This window comes from Haliotis asinina, chromosome 7 (assembly GCF_037392515.1).
Source record: "Haliotis asinina isolate JCU_RB_2024 chromosome 7, JCU_Hal_asi_v2, whole genome shotgun sequence".
Taxonomy (NCBI): domain Eukaryota; kingdom Metazoa; phylum Mollusca; class Gastropoda; order Lepetellida; family Haliotidae; genus Haliotis; species Haliotis asinina.
Genome location: NC_090286.1, coordinates 59,026,340 through 59,046,353, shown reverse-complemented (window position 1 = coordinate 59,046,353; position 20,014 = coordinate 59,026,340). Strand labels below are relative to the sequence as shown.

Genomic DNA, 20,014 nt, shown 5'->3' with positions numbered 1-20,014 from the left:
TCTATAAATACATTTGATGGAGATATAAACCTTTCACTGACATTTGTATTTATGTTTAAGGTGATATGAACTAATCACAAGCTATATCACAAATACATATTCCAATAGTTTTCCACATCAGTTTACAGTTGTTTTCATTCTTCTGAGACCCGTGAAGGTCCCGGGGTAGAATAGGCCTTCAGCAACCCATGCTTGCCATAAAAGGCGACTCAGCTTGTCGTAAGAGGCGACTAACGGGATCGTGTGGTCAGGCTCGCTGACTTGGTTGACACATGTCATCGGTTTCCAATTGTGCAGATCGATGCTCATGTTGTTGATCACTTGATAGTCTGGTCCAGACTCGATTATTTACAGACCGTCGCCATAAACCTGGAATATTGCTGAGTGCGGCGTAAAACTAAACTCACTCACTCACTCATTCTTCTGAACCAGTTACTCTCATGCAGTATATTGGTACTGAATGAATTCATGTGACATTCTACGCGTCACACAACCAAAGGTATATTAATGATATATATAGAAATCATTTTGGTGATTTGAACGAAATTGTCGTCACTGTTACCTCTCCATACCCATGTGTGCCTCTTGCAGGATTTCATATCTTGATCCATCTGTCAACGTATTTGCATCTTTGACTCTTCTGTATCACATTCCACTGTTTAAGCAATCGAGACAGAATGTCTACTACTTGTCACGTTAGAGCTGACCTAAGTAATATATCTATACTCAGTGACAAGCTAACATCTCTCATTGGTGTAACACATTTGTTGTAATTGAAACGGTTATTTTTTCATTTATCTTCCCTTATGACCCCAAGAACAGCGAATATTGTCCGTCTCATTGGTCAAGAAATAGGGATAGGCACTTTTTCTGAGAATCATCATCTTGTAATCTGTGAGATCACGGCGGCCAAGGTCCAATCCCCTGGTGGCGAGCGGGAAGGCATATACCTCATAGATGGGAACAGTGTGAGTGGCACATCTAGATAGTGTTGGATGTTTCTTTCGGAAACCTGGCGACACGTATACATGTGTATTAGAATGTAGAACCTATGAGAAATACATGTGTTTTTGGATTTGAAGGATGTGGGTTCTAGTGTGGCTGAGCTGTATCTTGTATCAAGTCAGATGGTAATAAGGTAATAACTGGGGAGGTATCAATTTGCATCAAAGAATAGTTGTTTATGAATTGTAGATTTTAGACTGCACGGATCTCAAAAGTGCCTCATTTTACATAAACTTAGAGAACAAATATCATATTTGAAATTTAGCAGTCTATCTGGTGCATGCTCAGTTCAAATCTTTTGTAAAATATTTCGTGTATTGCCAGCTTGTTGTTTAGTACAGATTTCCGTGTTCTTGTATTCCTGTAACAACCGTAAATTATCATCTCCTTTGACTTTGTTGTCTTATTCAGTGACATCTGCACCACTGCTGGGTATCCTTATCAGTGTGGACTACTTTGTTCCTTTCTTCACCACACGTATAAACGTACATCGGTAGTTGCAAACATGGAGCCAACTGCTTGTTAGCTAGCATATAACTTATAATCGTGACGGTAGTACAGTAACGCACACCGCACTATCCACAATACCAGGCATACTGTAGAGGAGTTGGGTGGGTATTCGACGGATTCTGCACAACCCGATTCATCAGATTGTGTGTAAAATTACTTGTGTCTTTGACTGTATGTCCGTTGGAAAATAATCCACCCCACTCTCAAATTCTCTTTACACACTGTGAAACGACACAGGTGACCTGAGACTGTTCTACCTGGGAGTCTATATCAGTCAAGACGAAAAAACTCCCAGTTACACTACCCTACAGTCAGGAATACTACACCCTCAGTCAGCTACTGGTGTGAAAGGAGACTGTCCCCGATAGAATGTCCGATAGGGTGGGATACTACACCCACCTCCTCTTGACTAAATGTTTTGATTAGTTGTGCGTAGTTCCGGGAGACTACTAGAGAATTCTACATTAATGGCGACGGTCGTATGCGCTCGAAAGTTCAAGAACCATTGACTCTGTATGTGAAGGCTGGTTGTAGTGTTGAGACACGGGCACACAAAGATTAACTGGAGTAACATCAAACTGCTTACGTCAACGCTTGACCCACATAACCGCTGCCTGACCGCTCGCTGCCTGACCGTGTTGTATTCATTAAGACTCTTTCTCGCTCTCACACCAAGACTTCGGTAAGTTGGCATTATATCTGCGACCCATTACTTTAGAACTGACTCGGTTGTATTGTACATGAAACCTCTACTGTGTACCTTTATATTTTGCTGTTTTTTGCTGAATACGTATTATTGAATATCAGACTTCTGAGTGTTATATTTTGCTGGTTCTAAGGGGACTTCTTATACCTTGTATCGCGCAAATCATTCACACTATCGTTTTGCCAGGGAGACTGTCTCAGTTACATTTTTTGAAAGTTATATCTGATACACAGTTCGCCAGCCCTAGATACACACACGGTCACAATGTCCCCTATTGATATGTCATGGAGTCTGAAACTGTCAAACTGTCCGAAGACTTTGCTGTGAACGTCCTATAGTAACTAGCTTTCTGTCAAATAAAAGAAACCCACATTGAGATAGATAGTTTTTGAAGACAAATAATTGTTTGATTCATTTCGATAATATGCACTTATTTTGACCGGGTTTTGATGAGTGGAATGAGAATATGTACCAATGTTACCTGAGAAGAGATATACAACAGTAACATTAAAATCATAGACATCACAATTACAATACTGGGTGCAAGCAGAGCACACTATGGTACTGTGCATTTCTGTAAAATACATAAGAGAAATCACCATTAGCACTTTCAGGTGTGTATCGGGTTAGATGATTGAACTATCCTTCTGCTTGCAATATGTAATGGCAATGTCAAGATCTCTTACTCAGCTGTGATCATCGCTCCTTTGCTTTACAGCAACGAACTGTGCTCCTCTTGTCAATAAATCTCCAGATTCTCTTCCGATCTTTAAAGGAAAATACTAACGTAAAACTACTTTTTGATATGTATTAAAAACCACATCCTAAAATCACTTTCAGTTATCACAATTTCACAAAAAGTTTGTAAAATAGCAATATTACGGAAACATCTGACAGTTAATGAGCAGAGGCGGAATCACGTGACATGACGTCAAACGTGACTATTGCCGGTGGCTTCGTCTTTTGTTACATTAATTTTGACAGCTTGACAGTGACCATGGATTCAGAAGCTGTAATAGATGTTCCCGACGTCAATGTTTAGTTAGACCGTGCCAATACAAGCTGACTAGACATGGTGTTTGAGAAACTTCCAGTGAAGATGAAAAAGAAGAACGACTTTGATTCAATTCAATTCAGTCCAATTTATTTATTCGGTATTTTGGCCGTGTGACTCAAGCTACAAATGATTGTGACCATATAGCCGTAACACCTCACAGGAAAAAACATATTTACATGTATATCTTCATGCAAAGGAAAACAAATGTTTCATGAAAATTGCAACAGAAGTTATGGTTTTGGTACTTTGTGTACCGAGAGCAGATAGACTTTGAAATTGATGCTATGAAATTATTTTGTTTGGTGATCCGCATATCTTTTACATACAATTCTAAGATGCTTCGGTGAAAGATCAATGGCGCCGACAATACTTTATCAGACGATAATGTGCACTTTTTGCATTACGTCACAATGTGGTGACGTCAATGCGCCTTTCCAGTCTCCCCCCTCGTAATCGAAATTCTTTACGTCACAATGTAACCGACGTCACGATGGATGTCACTTTGCCATCGCCAGTCTCCTACAGTAAACTGCTTCGTCGTATCCCGTTTCTTGGTTTGCAGTTGCATCACACAGCTATCATCACTGGTGGAAACATCATGTTTATGTTTTCCGAAGGATAAAATGTCTCATAGTTCGACTCAAAATTTTACAGAGACACGGTGATGTTTGCAATGTTTACATTCCCACAATGCAATCGTGGAATGTCGCATGACTAGTCAGCTTCAGCTGAATGTACTGATCTAAACTTTCGTTGGTAGTAGAAATGGGACGGTCATATTACCTTGTATGGTTTAAGAGAACCACAGATGTAATTATAACGATCTAGAGAAGATATTTAACCCGAACATAAACCGTCATCAAACTGTTCATCATTTGTTTTTCTAGTAAAGTTTGTCTTAACGTAGGAGGCTGACACACCAAACGAACAGCGCGTCAGTTAGCCTTGTGCGAGGATTCTTAATTTAGGTCACAGACACCGTCGTTTGTTTTCTGCCATACATTAATCGAAATTAGGCTAAGAAATGATTAAATACGGCATCTTAGAAAAGAAATACAGTTCGTTCTGCCACCATGTATAGTGTGAAAAAGCACACTTTCGCCCTGAACTATTATATCGTTAAAGCACTCGGACACAAGCGTCCTCGTGCTTTAACTATAACAGTTCAGGGCGAAAGTGTGCTTTATTACACTATACATGGTAGTAGAACGAACTGTATTTCTTAAATAATATATGGTACTCATCTTCGAGAACTCGTAGATCACAACATACATACACAGTGCACACAGGAATGTTTTCATTAGTACAGTGTTTTTTCTCAATAGATTAACTTTAAACGGATGCAACGCAATGCGTAATTTACAGAATGCACGAATCAGTGTGTTATCACTTAGTGCCGTAAGGTATATTTCAGGCTGTAATAATGATTTGAAAGTCGAGTAATTCTTTAAAGATGTGGGTGTACAAAGAGTCATGCCAAACTTGAGAATATATATCAGATTCTTTGTGCACAGGTGCTGTTAAACATTTGTACTTTTCCTGCAACTTGTTCCATCCAAACATATGACACTCCAGTTGTGAAAAGTAAGTGACGGACATCTGAAAGCCATGTATGTTTACTATTATCACCAAATGTTTGAGGAAGAAATAACACTGGTAAAAACACTGATGCCTTTCTTAGTGCTTCTTACCCAAACTGTTTAACACTTATTTGACCTGACACGTGCGCGTATCTGCCCACTGAATATTGACTTATTCGATGCACACTTACAAACATTTCTAACTAGTTTCAAGTATGTAGTTTGTACTATGTTCTATGCATCCATAATACATAGCCTTGTAGTAATACGGGCATGATTTTACTGTAAATGTTTTACATGCAACTGTGAAGGAACAACCCTTACTATTTCGAAATAACCTGTACATGGAGCAAATAACTTTACCAGTCTTGGGGGACTTTGACATGCTTTTGACCACAAATTAATGATGATGAGCAGAGAACACTTCAAAACATTTTCAAAGGCAGGTAACTCAAGATAACAACGTTAAAGGCCGCTTGTCGATAAAACTCTCGTAACAACATCAGTACCAGAGTCATCAGCAAGTCCTGTCTCAAGACCTGAAGCAAGCAGAGATAGAACAGCCTGGTTGGCTACACACATCAATGAAATCTTGATTTGGGTCATCTTTTTAGAAGATGTCCTTGGGGTTGAGGGGAGCCTCTGTCAGAAGGAACGGGTGCTCCTCTGGAGCCACTCGAAGCTCTTTGGAGAAAGCGTGATGCCAGATGTTCTCCATGTCGTCCCAGTTGGTGACGATACCGTGCTTGATGGGGTAACTCAGGGTGAGCATATCTGAGTTGGACTGAGCCTTATCACCAGCGAAGTTGTCTTTCTGTCCAATGCCGACCCTCGCACCCTACAAAAATGAGACAACATTTTCATTATCTCTTTTCTCCCGTGTCATTTCTCATGAATGTCACAGTAATCCAAAGCACCCAGTATTTGACCAGATAAGTTTTGCGCGGATTATTGCGATGTTCATCGATGATGCCCCGCACACTAGAAAGAAATGTATATGGCAAACAATATTGCACCATTGATACTTTCTTGTTCATTATACAATATTTAACTGTACGAACGCAACAACTCCACCCACACCCACCCACCCACCCCCCCACCCCCCCACACACAAATCTGTATCGTAGCCATGTTTCCACAGTGATGTATATGCACAACATGATGTAACATTGTGACGAAGATAGTATTTATCCTCATCCATAATTGTTGATAAATGACTAAAAAATATACAGAAATTAATCAATTCACAAACTGGCTAACTGACTTCACAATTGCTAAATTGTTCTATTTCAGAATGACACTGGCAAAATTATGTGTAATACCTGATGACGGGGTCGAACCCCGATGGAGGGGAAAACAACTTTTGGGGCACCATCACCGGCGAACCTGACCTTATTGTTGTCAATAACCAACGGAGAAACATCGTCACGACACATACTGAGAGAATAGTGTAGGAGCAATGATCTTTCCTAGTACGCCGGCTTGGGACTGAGTGACTCAACATCATCCACACCACTTTTCGGGAACCAACAACAATTTCCTGATAAGGCAATTTCACACTAGTGTAATGAGGTTGTGGAACGTGGCGATAGCAGCACGGGTCTTTCAGGGATAGGGCAAATGTGGGGAAATAAGAAAGAAGACAGCTTTCGTCTCAGTGGTTCTTCGGTTCGATAGAAGGGGGTGTTTGCAGTGCAGGGAGCGTAATTTACCCTGAACCACTACATTCTCTCTGTTAACGTTGGTTTGTGGTTTAGCGCCGCTCTCAGCACTATACAGCAATATTCCAACTCTATATATGGCAGTAGTCTGGAAGTAATCGAACCTTGACCAGACAACCAAGAGATAAACAGCATTACCATCGATCTACTCAACTTGGATACACAGACATGTGTCAACCAAGTAAGCGAGTCTGATCACTTGATCCCTCTAGTCGCCTCTTACTATTAACATGGGTTGAGGAGAACACCTTCCAAGTGGGCCACTTCATTCGGACAGTTGTATTATGACACGCATACACGAACGACAAGCATGTCTATTGACTTTGTAGAATCCAACTGTACCGCACAAAAAGAAAAAAAAAGAAAAAACACAAACCAAGCAACAGGACAGCTCAAACATCGTTGTGCACAGATGCTATTTTCTAGAATATGGTTGCCTGGTGTTTGAAATAGCCACTGCACTTATCCCTTGAATCACTTTTCTCAGTTCCATATCACTTTATGTCGTCTTCACACTGTGATAATACTGTACATAGTACACAGCAAGATATCGTGTCAAGAAGACTCTCCGGGTTGAATGTCCAACACTCAAGGACTGAATGTAATTTTAGAATAGGCTAAATAGAATAGCCGATGAAATAATTCGTTCGTGATATTGATGTATGACCAGTCAAGGCCTGAATGTAACTTTAGATACATGAGACGATGAAACGATACATGATACTCATGTGTGAAGTTTGAAATATGTTTCCACATGAGTTAAAGGGTTCACTCGATACGCCGAGCTCAATTCTCCGCGTGAGTGAAACCGATTCTTGGTGCCCTCCTTCTGCTGGTGTGTGTGTGTGTGTGTGTGTGTGTGTGTGTGTGAGAGTGAGTGAGTGAGTGAGTGAGTGAGTGAGTGAGTGAGTGAGTGAGTGAGTGAGTGAGTGAGTGAGTGTGTGTGTGTGTGTGTGTGTACAGTGTGTGTGTGTACAGTGTGTGCAGGTCGGAACACTAACCGTCATTATGAGGAGTACCTGTAGCATTTAAACTGGTGGACAGGTGAGGCACTGGTGACTAATAAACCACCTGGCGCCCGAGGTTTGTATTTAATGATGTTTCCTTATTTTTAAAGAATAAACCTCTAGTGCAGGATGTGTTGACTTATTGACTTATTGAGTCTTCATTTTAATGTAGCTATCAGCAATATTGACGTTTGAAGTGTGACAAGGAATTGATTTGAAATTAATTAGATTATACATTGTGGGATTTGTACAAGCTGTGTTCGTATTCTTGTTTTTAAGTATTGTCATTTTTTAACATGGCCGTTACACGTAAAATACCATTTTAGGCCATTAAACAGTCATTTCTGAATAGATCGCTATAGATTTTGGTACGTGAAAATAAATACATTTTCTTTTTGCCAGATATGAGTCCAAACAAACCATCTGCTTCTTTCAACAATTTCCACACATAGAATGCCTGTCAGAGATTAACAGTGAGTCATTTCTGTTTTGTATGTTATTACATGACTGGGTTATGCCTTTCTCCATGCTGGAATCTAAGAATGTTGTTTTCTGAATCCGAAACAATTTTGTGTGACAGTTTTGTTTACATGTAACATGAATTTCTAACTGTTCATTCTATTGTTACTCCTCTTTGTTTAGTAGTTCACTGTGCTGTAATGGAGTCACGGTCCATAGTGGAAGCCTTATAAGGAGGTGGTCCATGGTGGGAGCTCAGAGCAGAATCAATTAAAAAGGTGTGAAAACATGCGGGCCACAGTGAGACGGGCCATACTGGGAGGTTACCCAGACAACATCCCAAACAAACTACTACTCTCGAGTCTTTGAAGAAAACGTTTATTCAGTATAAAAACCGCAGTCCTACATTCCATAACAAACAATATATACATAAAGCATGGTGGTAGTATGAACGTTATTTAGATTAATAAGGCTGCTCTGAAATATCTGTAAAACACTTAATGACATCGAATCTTCTGAATTGAATTTAGACACAAGAGTGTCTTTTGATTTAAACTGTATGTATGGAAAAAATCTCTAACAGGTGTATGAAATACCTGAGGGTTTTTGACCTGTGGAAGTCAAAGTATATGTATTCCAAATAAGAATAAAACAACACTGATAGTGTAAATGATGTACTGTGCAAATTGGGCGACTACTGCCGACTCTTTATATACTGTGGCTGTGTGGGTTAGATCGTGCGTGCTGGCGATTAGGTGCCTTACTTTGATAGTGAGGGTTCGAATCCCGGATGGGACTTAACTCCCAAATGTTCTAGAATCTTACTTTACTGAGATGGTGTGATTCCAGATATAACATATGTTGCATCAGTGAGTATAGGAATAAAGACAAGGATGGTAATCTTCATCCTCCAGCTACAGTAATTCTACTTACAACTATGTAGAGTAATCTAGGATGTAACGATTATAACACACAATGATGGACTTCTTGTAACTTCAGATATAATGTTGGATGATCGGGAAGAGTTAACTCCCCTTATATACTTAGGACCATGAGACTAGAAAATTCTACAATTCCTCTCTTAGGCTAATAATTCTGAATTAATTCTGCTTAATTCTAGTACAAGTCAAATTAAGATAGGTGTCAACACGTACACTGCATTACATTTGGAACGTTGTTACATAATGAATTACACTGCCACATAATACGAGGAGCTTGATATCAGCCAATAGTTGGGGATGAGCTTAGCTACTGTACACACAATCTTAGGTACAAAGAAGTGAATGATTCGGGTTAAACTTTCAATTTCACTGCTCACGGGTAAGCTTAGCTGAGGAAAACAGCCCCGAAATGATGTAGGTAGTTGCAAACAAGACTATATTGTCATGCAACTGATCATGAATGGAGCTATCACACAGCTGTATGGAGCGACACACAATACTCTGTATTAACATCTTGCATCAACTACCTTAACATCTTGCACTCATTCTCTTAACATCTTGCACCAACTACCTTAACATCTTGCAGCAACTGCCTTAAACATCCTGCACTGGCTCCATTAACATCTTGCAGCAACTCCCTTCACATCTTGCAAATACTTTATTGACTTCCCAACATGTTGCACTAATTTACATGTTGCATTCACATGTTTCCTCGCCATATAACATGAAATTTTGTTTTTCATTCCTCAACGCGTAACCTAAATTCGTGGATCACCATTATTCGTGGATCGTGGTAATTACTGCGTTATCTCGTAGACTGTCTCGCATGACGTCACGAAGCTGTACTTCACATACTGTTAAGCCACGTTGACTGAATAACACCTGGCCCGTCCATTCATCACTGAGTGGGAGGCCAATTTGAAATATATAACAGATTAATTCAGGCATGTGTTTTTGAGGAGTGTGTGCGTTTTAAAAACAGATTGTTCACTGTTGGTATGTTACCTCACGGACACGATCTGACCCACTCAGCCACCGCAGCTGCCTCAAGAGTTAAATGTATTCAGAACTTCGGCAATGGGAGCCATGTCAAGTTACACATTCAAAGAGGTACTCAAAGTACCTGCTTTAAAGTACATGTTGTTTGACATTTTTGTGAGATGGTGGTTGATTAGGTTAAAGTGCGGCACATTGTGTGCTGAGTGTGTTTGTTGGAATCCCGGTTCACACTTCGAACCCCGTTAATGTACCTAATGATCTGGGGAGGGGGTGGGGATGTATGGTGTGAGAGGTAGGAGGAGTTCATGCCGTTCCTAAATATGATACAGATATAGAAACCGATACTGTGGTTCAACTGTCAATAACGCACCCTCAAGTTCTTAGACAGAAACTGGTACAGTATTTATTGTGTTTACTGCTTGTTATGCACTGTACGTAGTCCTGTGAAATTGAAAAAAAAATGTTTTAGACTTCAAAGAATCGACGGCATCATCTGGTTGGTTTGGTGATTTGCAATTCAAGCATGGGAAAATCCATAACGATACAAACAGAAATGACAGGTTAATGGCCTAAAATGGCACTTTAAGTGTGGCGGTTGTGTTTCCAAATTGACAATATTTAAAGACACCACAGCTGGGACAAATCCTACAATTTGTCTTTCTGAAAACACTAAACCCATTCCTTGTCACATAGTACAGGTTGCAAACCAAGAAAAAATAATTTCGTTCAACACCTTCTATATAAAAAGCATGGGCATGGTACATACTAATAATGATCTATGATTGCTTTAATACGTATAATTCACTGATACGTCTGGGCACTCTTAGTGTATTGTAGTGTTTAAACAATTCCTTGATGTAAATCCAGTCAAGACGCAATATGTGTTGGTCATAATATAAAATGTTTTACATAATGGTCGCCATTCACAACATAGTGGAGATCAACAGAATGTATGGCTTGACAGCGAAGTACTTCATTAACATATAATGCTTTGTTCATGCATTGTACAATATAAGTTGTTCCCCTGTCACGAGGGGGGCATGGGTTGATGTACCCTCGACATTTATGTTCCCTGAGCTCGAAAGGGGAGGGGAACATAATCAAACATGGCGGACACATCAACCCATGGGCCCCGAGGGACAAGTGAACAAAGTTCAATCTTATTGAACACCTTGTGGACTGTTTGAAGCTTGGGTATCAGATCGTACACTTCAGCCAACCTGCTTAATCAAACAATTCGAATCTTGCAGCCTTCTGTTTTCCCTCAGGTATTGTCTCAATAAAGACGCTACGGTGTAAATCCCCTTCTTACTATTCACAGGGACTGCTTTTGAACGTTTCGTTAAAACTGATTGCGAATGGTACAGTATCTCGCGATACGATTGTCGCGACATGGCTCTGAATCTGCAATATATTGGGTCATCCAGAGATAGCTCCTTTCGAATTATCTGCCCTTGATTTCCATAGCAACAAAATGTGCTCAGGTTTCATGTAACATTTTACAGGTGGAAAATGTCTTTATAAGTGGCTCCAAAAAGTGCCAAAATGCACATTCTACCAAATGCTTTGTTTTGTGCGTTATACTGGTTTTATATGTGACGATTTGGAGAAATAAGGGGCCTCTAATGGACCAACCTTTTAAGACAAGCAAGATTTATCGATGTCAATTTCTTCTTGTGAATAACGTGACGTGGCGGAGTATATGCTTGCTCCTTCATCAACATCATGTAGGAGAGAGCGTACGCTCCCAAACATCGTGCTATAAAGAAACTGACATCCATATATCTTGCTTTATTTTCCTGCATTCCACTTCAGAGATTTGACCAATATTGTATTTGGTTCAGAGTTCTGAGTGACCATTGTTTGTTTTATGATTGGACAAATGTTATCATGTTATCATAAAGGTCAAAGTCTTACACATTTATAGACTATGATGACATTGTAGTTAAGGATCTTAGATATTGGGGGTCACATGGGATTTTATGCCCATGCAGTTCATCTAAATCATGTATTTGTTTTATTTAGCAATTGTTCATGTTAAAACATGTTTATATTGGAGTTGAATGTGCATGAATCTCTGAAATACAGGTAAAAGTTACACACATATAGTTTTGCACTAAAGAATAAAGGCTAATCATGAAATTCATGTTATACTAACGCCTTTATCATTTGTTCGCAAAACTCTGTTTGCAATTCGGCGCTTCAATTTATCATTCTACATTAAGGCTACGTATCATTTTATTTATCCGTAAGCCATTATCGTAACTCCGATACTTTTACATAGACTTACGACAGTCGAAGGGCTACGATCGCTTTGAAGAACGGACCCCAATTACTTGCCTCGCCTGCCTGTCAGGAAACGCGTTCACTGCGCTGCCTCTAGTAATTGTCAAGCACTAGTATGATGAGGGCGTTCCCAAATATTTAAATTGGGACTATTTGTCAGGTCGTACATTGGCACTACATGCATAAGCTGTTGTATGTTGACCATTTGCAATTGCAGGATGTCAATTCCAACAGTTCCAATTCCCAGTGCTGGATGCTTTGTCATCAACACATGCTGAATTAAACCATCTTTTGTCTCCCAGCCATGGCCATCAAGAGAAGGAAGATCATGCATGGTTTGCAATGCCCTTCACCAGACATAGACCTGGTGGTTTGCTCGTTTTATGTGCTGCGTGTAGATAAGGCTGTTCGAGATTTGTTGAGTTGCTTCTTACAGTTAAGCCAGTACATGACACAACCTGCCTCCTTTCTAGCCCTGTCACCAACTTCATAGAGACCGCAAATGAATCCCTCAGAACGCTAATCGTTTCTGTAACTCAAGGGATTCACCACGCAGGTCTGATTTGGTGAGCATCGCTGATAAGTAGAGAAGGCCGTGCCTTTCCCTTTCCTGTTCCATTCGGTGAGAACAGGCAGTGATGTACAGAATCACCATCATCGAGATAAATGGAACTGTTGTACCAGTTTCAGTAATAATCGGCAACCGTATTCCATCTGACAGAGACCCTTTTCAGGAGGGATCATATATGAGCGCATCAACCTTTACGTCCACGTATCAGTACTGTTTGTTTAATGGTGTGTACATATAGTGAACATTTCCTCATATTCATCGGGTTATTTCCTTCGAATATGAAAGAGAAACAGAATATATTAGAAGTTTTGGCGAGTATTTTCTGATGAGGTGTGTTTTATTTAGAGAAAACGTACCCCTTTGACACTATGAATCTATGATAAATTTGATGAATACGAAAGGAAAATGCATCAATGCCAATATGGAAGACAACACTGGAATTAATACACACAGGCTCGAAAAACGTTGTCAGTAGTACTCATAACAAGCATTAAGCATTTCAGTCCCTACTCATTTCTGACGATGAGAAGAACAGTTACAAACTTTCGCCTTAAGATGATTAATGTTTTGCTTCCTTAAATGTTACAGTCAATGAAACACCAGTCACTAAAAACACTTTCTGTATGCAAGTGCTGGTGTCAACATTTTCAGTGTTATTTTACCTCTATGAACCTCATACATTCTGTTTCCGTAGATATACTAGAATAAGATAATATCTGGCCTCTGCCTTCTGCCACTGCTCACGTGTATATACTTTCCAACACCTACCTAAGCATACATAAGTATATTCTTATCACAATATTAATTGAAAAATCAAATATATTATTCAGAGCAACCGATAAATAATCGGGTTGTGTAGATATTCGTGATGGAATATTGCACACACTGTTCAATAATACACCTTGTGTGGCTCAAAAACACTTCCTGTGAACAATGGATGGACCGGATTCATCGTACTCCTGCTTGCTGATCCACATCTGCTGGAAGGTGGACAGAGAGGCAAGGATGGAGCCACCGATCCAGACGGAGTATTTCCTCTCTGGAGGAGCGATAATCTTGATCTTCATTGTTGGTGGAGCGAGGGCTGTGATCTCCTTCTGCATTCTATCTGCGATACCTGGGAACATGGTGGTACCTCCTGAGAGAACAGTGTTCGCATACAAGTCTTTTCGGATATCAACATCACACTTTATGATGGAGTTGTATGTTGTTTCGTGGATACCGTGTGATTCCATACCTACGAAGGACGGCTGGAAGAGGGCTTCTGGACAACGGAACCTCTCGTTGCCAATGGTGATGACCTGTCCGTCGGGAAGCTCGTAGCTCTTCTCTACGGAGGTAGAGGATGCAGCAGTTTCCATCTCCTGCTTGAAGTCGAGGGCGACATAGACCAGTCTCTCCTTCATGTCCCTAACGATTTCTACCTCAGCGGTGGTGGTGAAGGAGTAACCACGCTCAGTAAGAATCTTCATCATGTAATTGGTGAGATCACGACCAGCAAGGTCCAATCTCATTATGGCGTGGGGAAGAGCGTAGCCTTCATAGATGGGAACAGTGTGAGTGACACCATCACCAGAGTCCAACACAACACCTGTTGTACGACCAGAAGCGTACAGAGAAAGAACAGCCTGAATGGCCACAAACATAGCTGGAGTGTTGAAGGTTTCGAACATGATCTGGGTCATCTTTTCACGGTTGGCCTTGGGGTTGAGTGGAGCCTCCGTCAGGAGAACAGGATGCTCTTCTGGAGCCACACGAAGCTCGTTGTAGAAAGTGTGATGCCAGATCTTCTCCATGTCGTCCCAGTTGTTGACGATACCGTGCGAGATGGGGTACTTTAGAGTGAGAATACCTCTCTTGGACTGAGCCTCGTCACCAACATAACTGTCTTTCTGTCCCATGCCCACCATCATGCTCTGGAAAAAGTGAGACAACATTTTTGTACCATTATCAATTTTCAGATTGTCTTATAAATGTCAAAGTAACACAAAGAAAGTATTGCTGACCAGAATAGTTATACAATGTTCCCACCTCATCACGGGAACCGAAGGTGACGTGACGATGTTTCCACTAATAATCGTTCCCTCGTCCAACTTAACTTTAGTACATATACTGAATAGCTATTGAGATCTCCTATCATTGCTAGGGTGCTGTGACAGGTTTACCCAAGCGTAATCAAGCATCACGTTTGTCTTTGACTTGGGTAAAACCCGTTTCAACATATCCCTGTGCATGTATGAGTGACGCTTTTCATGTCCATATCCCCGCCCCGCTCAGATTTCTGACCTGTTGGCTCGTCCCGCGATCTTTTTATGAGAAATCAAACTGTGCATGGTTTGGTGCAGTATCCACATAAAAGCACACACGATTTCTCAAACCCCTTTCCTTTCTACCTTTAACCTGTTATAGTTTCCTATACATGTATAATACAAATGTGATAGTTGTACATAAACATACACGTGGTGAAGTGATTTATCCTCTAGGGTATATGGAACTTTGAGTGTGCTTAATGGGCACTTTACACAAAAGCTTGCAGTGAAGCAACGGATTCGATATTTGTTGAACTGGACTGAAATGAAACATTCTCAGAAACAGCGAAAAACAAGGATGGTGAAACACACCAGCACCATGTTTGATTCGAACGTCGACACACACCAGCTAATGGTATCTGGGCCCTAGGCGTTGTGAATCGGTTCCGAAGTGATTGGAGCACAACATAGGGTTGCTGAAGACCTACAACCATCACACACAATATAGAGTAATTACCTGATGTCGTGGGCGACCCACGATGGAGGGAAAGACAGTTCTTGGGGCGTCGTCACCGGCGAACCCAGCCTTACACATGCCGGAGCCGTTGTCGATAACCAACGCAGCGACGTCTTCGTCACACATTTTGGGAGAACGATATGAGACGTGTTTCACCACTATTTCTGTATCGCTTACTGCACCTGTCTAAACGGACGGGTTTACATACCTCTATTTAGTCAATGTAACGCTTGATATGACATTTAGTAGAGCGGCAACATGGTGTGTTGGTTGACGAACTTGAGAACATATATACAGTCATGGATTTTCGCCATGGATGGGAAAGACAATTATGATGTATTGTGAAACAATCCATCCATAGCACCTGACCTAGTTCTAGGACATGTATCTTCATACAGTAATCTGAACATTCGAGCTGTTACCGAAGTAATATACACCGCTGTATATAGAAAACTGGAGAGAGAAAGGTCACTGGTTCGATACCCAGTCGTGTCATATACACAGACGTTGAAAGACAGTACTCTTGTTACCCTGTCTGAACCTCATATAAAGCACCGACGGGTCATAGGATGTTGATCTAAATCAGGAAATGATAAATTACAAATCAAGAGAGCCGATTATGACAACACAAACGCATTATTTAATGCATTCCATGACCAACACCGAAAAAAATGACATGGAGTTGTAACACCATACTAATCTACCATTATTAACGAGGAATAATATGAATTTGGTTTTGTAAATGAACAGACATGGTTTTTCCTCTTTTAGCAATATTACAGCAATATTCACAACGGGGATCCTTTTTGGGATTTTAAACCGGTGCCTTCGGTCATAACCAGTGAACATTTCAACCAGCATGTGTATATCTACCAACATCTACCCATATATTCCTCAATAGCAACAACGGCAGTGATTGTTAGTTGTATCAAACACAAACGTTCTCACGCAATTTGAATGACAAAAGGGGACAATTACAGAATACTTGTAAAGAAAATGTATTTCATCCATCCCTCCATTCCTCTTTTAGAGACTCGCGCAGCTATTGCTACGCTTCACATGTTGTGTGATATTGCCATATAAGGAATTACTGTTGCTGATTTCCGAGAAGTGCTTTCATCGGCGCACATAAAAAATACAGCTGTTGAGGATGTCGAGTCATTCAGTCCCCAGCCGGCGTGCAACAAGGAACGATACTTGCTCCTATACTATTCAATCAAAATGTGTGACGAAGATGTTGCTGCGTTGGTTGTTGACAACGGTTCCGGCATGTGCAAGGCTGGGTTCGCCGGTGATGATGCCCCAAGAGCTGTTTTCCCTTCCATCGTAGGTCGTCCCCGTCATCAGGTAGGGCACTTCTGTTTTTGTCTACTGACTGATATGGACTTCTCCAGTGGGTCAACTTGACTTGGCCTTATTACGGATATCATGAGTTATTTTTTTTCAATATGGTGATATCCTATCGTGTTTTATATTTATATATGTTTATATAGCGCCAATAGCCAGATCACCTGATCAAAGACTGTTTGTTTCCCCTCGATCATTGGATGTCTCAAATGGCACAGTTATCAATCTCCACTCTCTGGGAACCATACAACTCTTGCAACCACTAGGCTCCTAGTTAATGTGGCTTTCTCATGCTTACGAGGTACCCATTTACAGCTGGGTGGACTGGGATACATAGTCACAACACTTTGTCCAAGCTTACTGCACGTTGATGAGAGGGTTGTGACTGAAGGAGTCTGCAAGTTAACTCCAAGGTTTTAACACCTGGTCACAGGTAGACTCAATCCCCTAACCTCAAGCTTGCTGGATCACTAGCCTGGCACTTCAGCCAGCTCTCCCACCATGCCCCCATTATTTCTGACATAGAGTGAGTGACTGAGTTCAGTTTACGCCGCACTCAGCATATTCCAGCTATATGGTGGCGGTCTGTAAATAATCGAGTCTGGACCACATAATCCAGTGACCTGCAACATGAGCATCGATCTGCACAACTGGGAACCGATGACATGTGTCAACCAAGTCAGCTAGCCTGACCACCCGATCCCGTTAGTCGCCTCTTACGACAAGCATAGTCGCCTTCTATGGCAAGCGTGGGTTGCTGAAGAGCTATTCAACCCGAGACCTTCACGGGTCTTTATGACGTAGAAGAATGAACTACACGCATTTACCTTAATGTATGGTTATTGATTGAAAACACGTTTTATCAGGGTATATTAAACGAATACATTGTTATACGGAGTGTAAACATTACATCAAGACATCCATCAATAGACAAAACATTTAAGGTTGAATAATTCTTTGTCAACTCTTTGTCATTAAACTAAAAGTGTGAAATTAAATACACACCGTCAGTAGAAACGTGACTCAACCTGCTATAGAATTTTACTCTTCGCAAATTATGTCTTATTACGTATATTAAAACACAATTATGATTAAATATTTTATAAATACGAGGACGAAAGTGTTATATGGTAAACATGAAAATGAATATAAAAATGTAAGTACATGTAATACTGTATATCAAAGCGTAGTTACCCATATGCCACTATAATATTTCAACTTTCCAGGGCGTGATGGTCGGCATGGGTCAAAAAGACAGTTACGTCGGTGACGAGGCTCAGTCCAAGAGAGGTATTCTCACTCTAAAGTACCCTATCGAACACGGTATCGTCACCAACTGGGACGACATGGAGAAGATCTGGCATCATACCTTCTACAACGAGCTTCGTGTGGCTCCAGAGGAGCATCCCGTTCTCCTGACGGAGGCTCCCCTCAACCCCAAGGCCAACCGTGAAAAGATGACCCAGATCATGTTCGAAACCTTCAACACTCCAGCTATGTATGTGGCCATTCAGGCTGTTCTTTCTCTGTACGCTTCTGGTCGTACGACAGGTATTGTGTTGGACTCTGGTGATGGTGTCACTCACATTGTTCCCATCTATGAAGGCTACGCTCTTCCCCACGCCATAATGAGATTGGACCTTGCTGGCCGTGATCTCACCGATTACATGATGAAGATTCTTACTGAGCGTGGTTACTCCTTCACCACCACCGCTGAAAGAGAAATCGTTAGGGACATCAAAGAAAAATTAGCGTACGTTGCTTTAGATTTTGAAGAGGAAATGCAGACTTCTACGTCTTCATCTTCACTGGAGAAGAGCTACGAGCTTCCCGACGGGCAGGTCATCACCATTGGCAACGAGAGGTTCCGTTGTCCAGAAGCCCTCTTCCAGCCGTCCTTCGTAGGTATGGAATCACACGGTATCCACGAAACAACATACAACTCCATCATGAAGTGTGATGTTGATATCCGTAAAGACTTGTATGCTAACACTGTTCTCTCAGGAGGTACCACCATGTTCCCAGGTATCGCAGATAGAATGCAGAGGGAGATCACAGTCCTTGCTCCACCAACAATGAAGATCAAGATCATCGCTCCTCCAGAGAGAAAATACTCCGTCTGGATCGGTGGCTCCATCCTTGCCTCTCTTTCGACCTTCCAGCAGATGTGGATCAGCAAGCAGGAGTACGATGAATCCGGCCCATCCATTGTTCACAGGAAGTGTTTTTAGTTACTGGAATGGCATAGACTGTACCATTTAAGGAAACACCATTAATCACCTCATGGTGAAAGTGCATAACTCTCCATCTTATTTTTCTTGCGTAACGTATTAAATTTTATGTATCTTGGGTCAATTACATTGTTTACATGGAATAATTACAAAGGACGTCGTTGTATTGTGCGTTATATATAACGCACATGGTAAAGAGGAGGGGGTGATTCAGCAGCTGCAACTCATGCTGGAAACAGGATGGTTTAGACATAGTGTCCACTGCCGTACGGGAGTTGCTCGTAGAGCATGGCTTAACAGTTGTAAGCCGAGAGGTGAGGACGCGGATATATTATCATATAAACTCAAAAGTCAAATTTTCGACGTCTACATCGTAAATCTAAAAGATCCAAAAGCATGGAATTTTGAATGGCATTTAGAAGTGGAAAGCATAAGAAAGACCAGATTTAAGGATGTCAATTTCTTTATTGTTGATTCACGTTTCGGAGCGTATGCTTGCTCCTTCATCAGGAATTCGGACCTAGCTCAGCCACACACCTCACAGATGTTTGGTGATAAATGTAAAGATGACAGTCAACATGAAGTTAGAAACAGATTCGGGATTCGGGATTCGGGATTCGGGATTCGGGATTTGGGATTTGGGATTTGAATCCCGAATCTGAAAAAAATATTCAGATTCGGGATTCGAATCCCGAATCCCAAATCCCGAATCCGTTTCTAACTCAATCCCGAATCCCTAATCCGTTTCTAACTTCATGTTGCTAAGATGACATACCTCAGGGTGCTGACCATATTGAAGCATTAGATGAAGTACTGGAAAGGGATTTA

The 20,014-nt window shown here is 41.1% G+C and overlaps 1 protein-coding gene and 2 pseudogenes across 2 annotated transcripts in view; 1 reads left to right on the top strand and 2 right to left on the bottom strand.

The window, feature by feature from the left end:
• Positions 1 to 15,739, bottom strand: part of LOC137291277 (uncharacterized) — a 41,247-nt pseudogene extending 25,508 nt beyond the window's left edge.
• LOC137291278 (actin, cytoplasmic-like) overlaps positions 1 to 19,196 on the top strand; it is a 162,525-nt gene extending 143,329 nt beyond the window's left edge. The window contains exons 1-2 of one of the 2 annotated variants that reach the window (XM_067822579.1): positions 16,756 to 16,955; positions 18,182 to 19,196. In XM_067822579.1, the coding sequence (XP_067678680.1) occupies positions 16,830 to 16,955; positions 18,182 to 19,186 (1,131 nt within the window). In that variant the 5' untranslated portion in view covers positions 16,756 to 16,829 and the 3' untranslated portion in view covers positions 19,187 to 19,196. Of the gene's footprint in view, positions 1 to 16,755; positions 16,956 to 18,181 lie in introns of those variants that run through there. The other variant, XM_067822580.1, reaches the window with a different exon arrangement.
• On the bottom strand, positions 795 to 6,294 carry LOC137291112 (actin-2-like; annotated as a pseudogene).
• Positions 19,197 to 20,014: the final 818 nt, after the last annotated feature.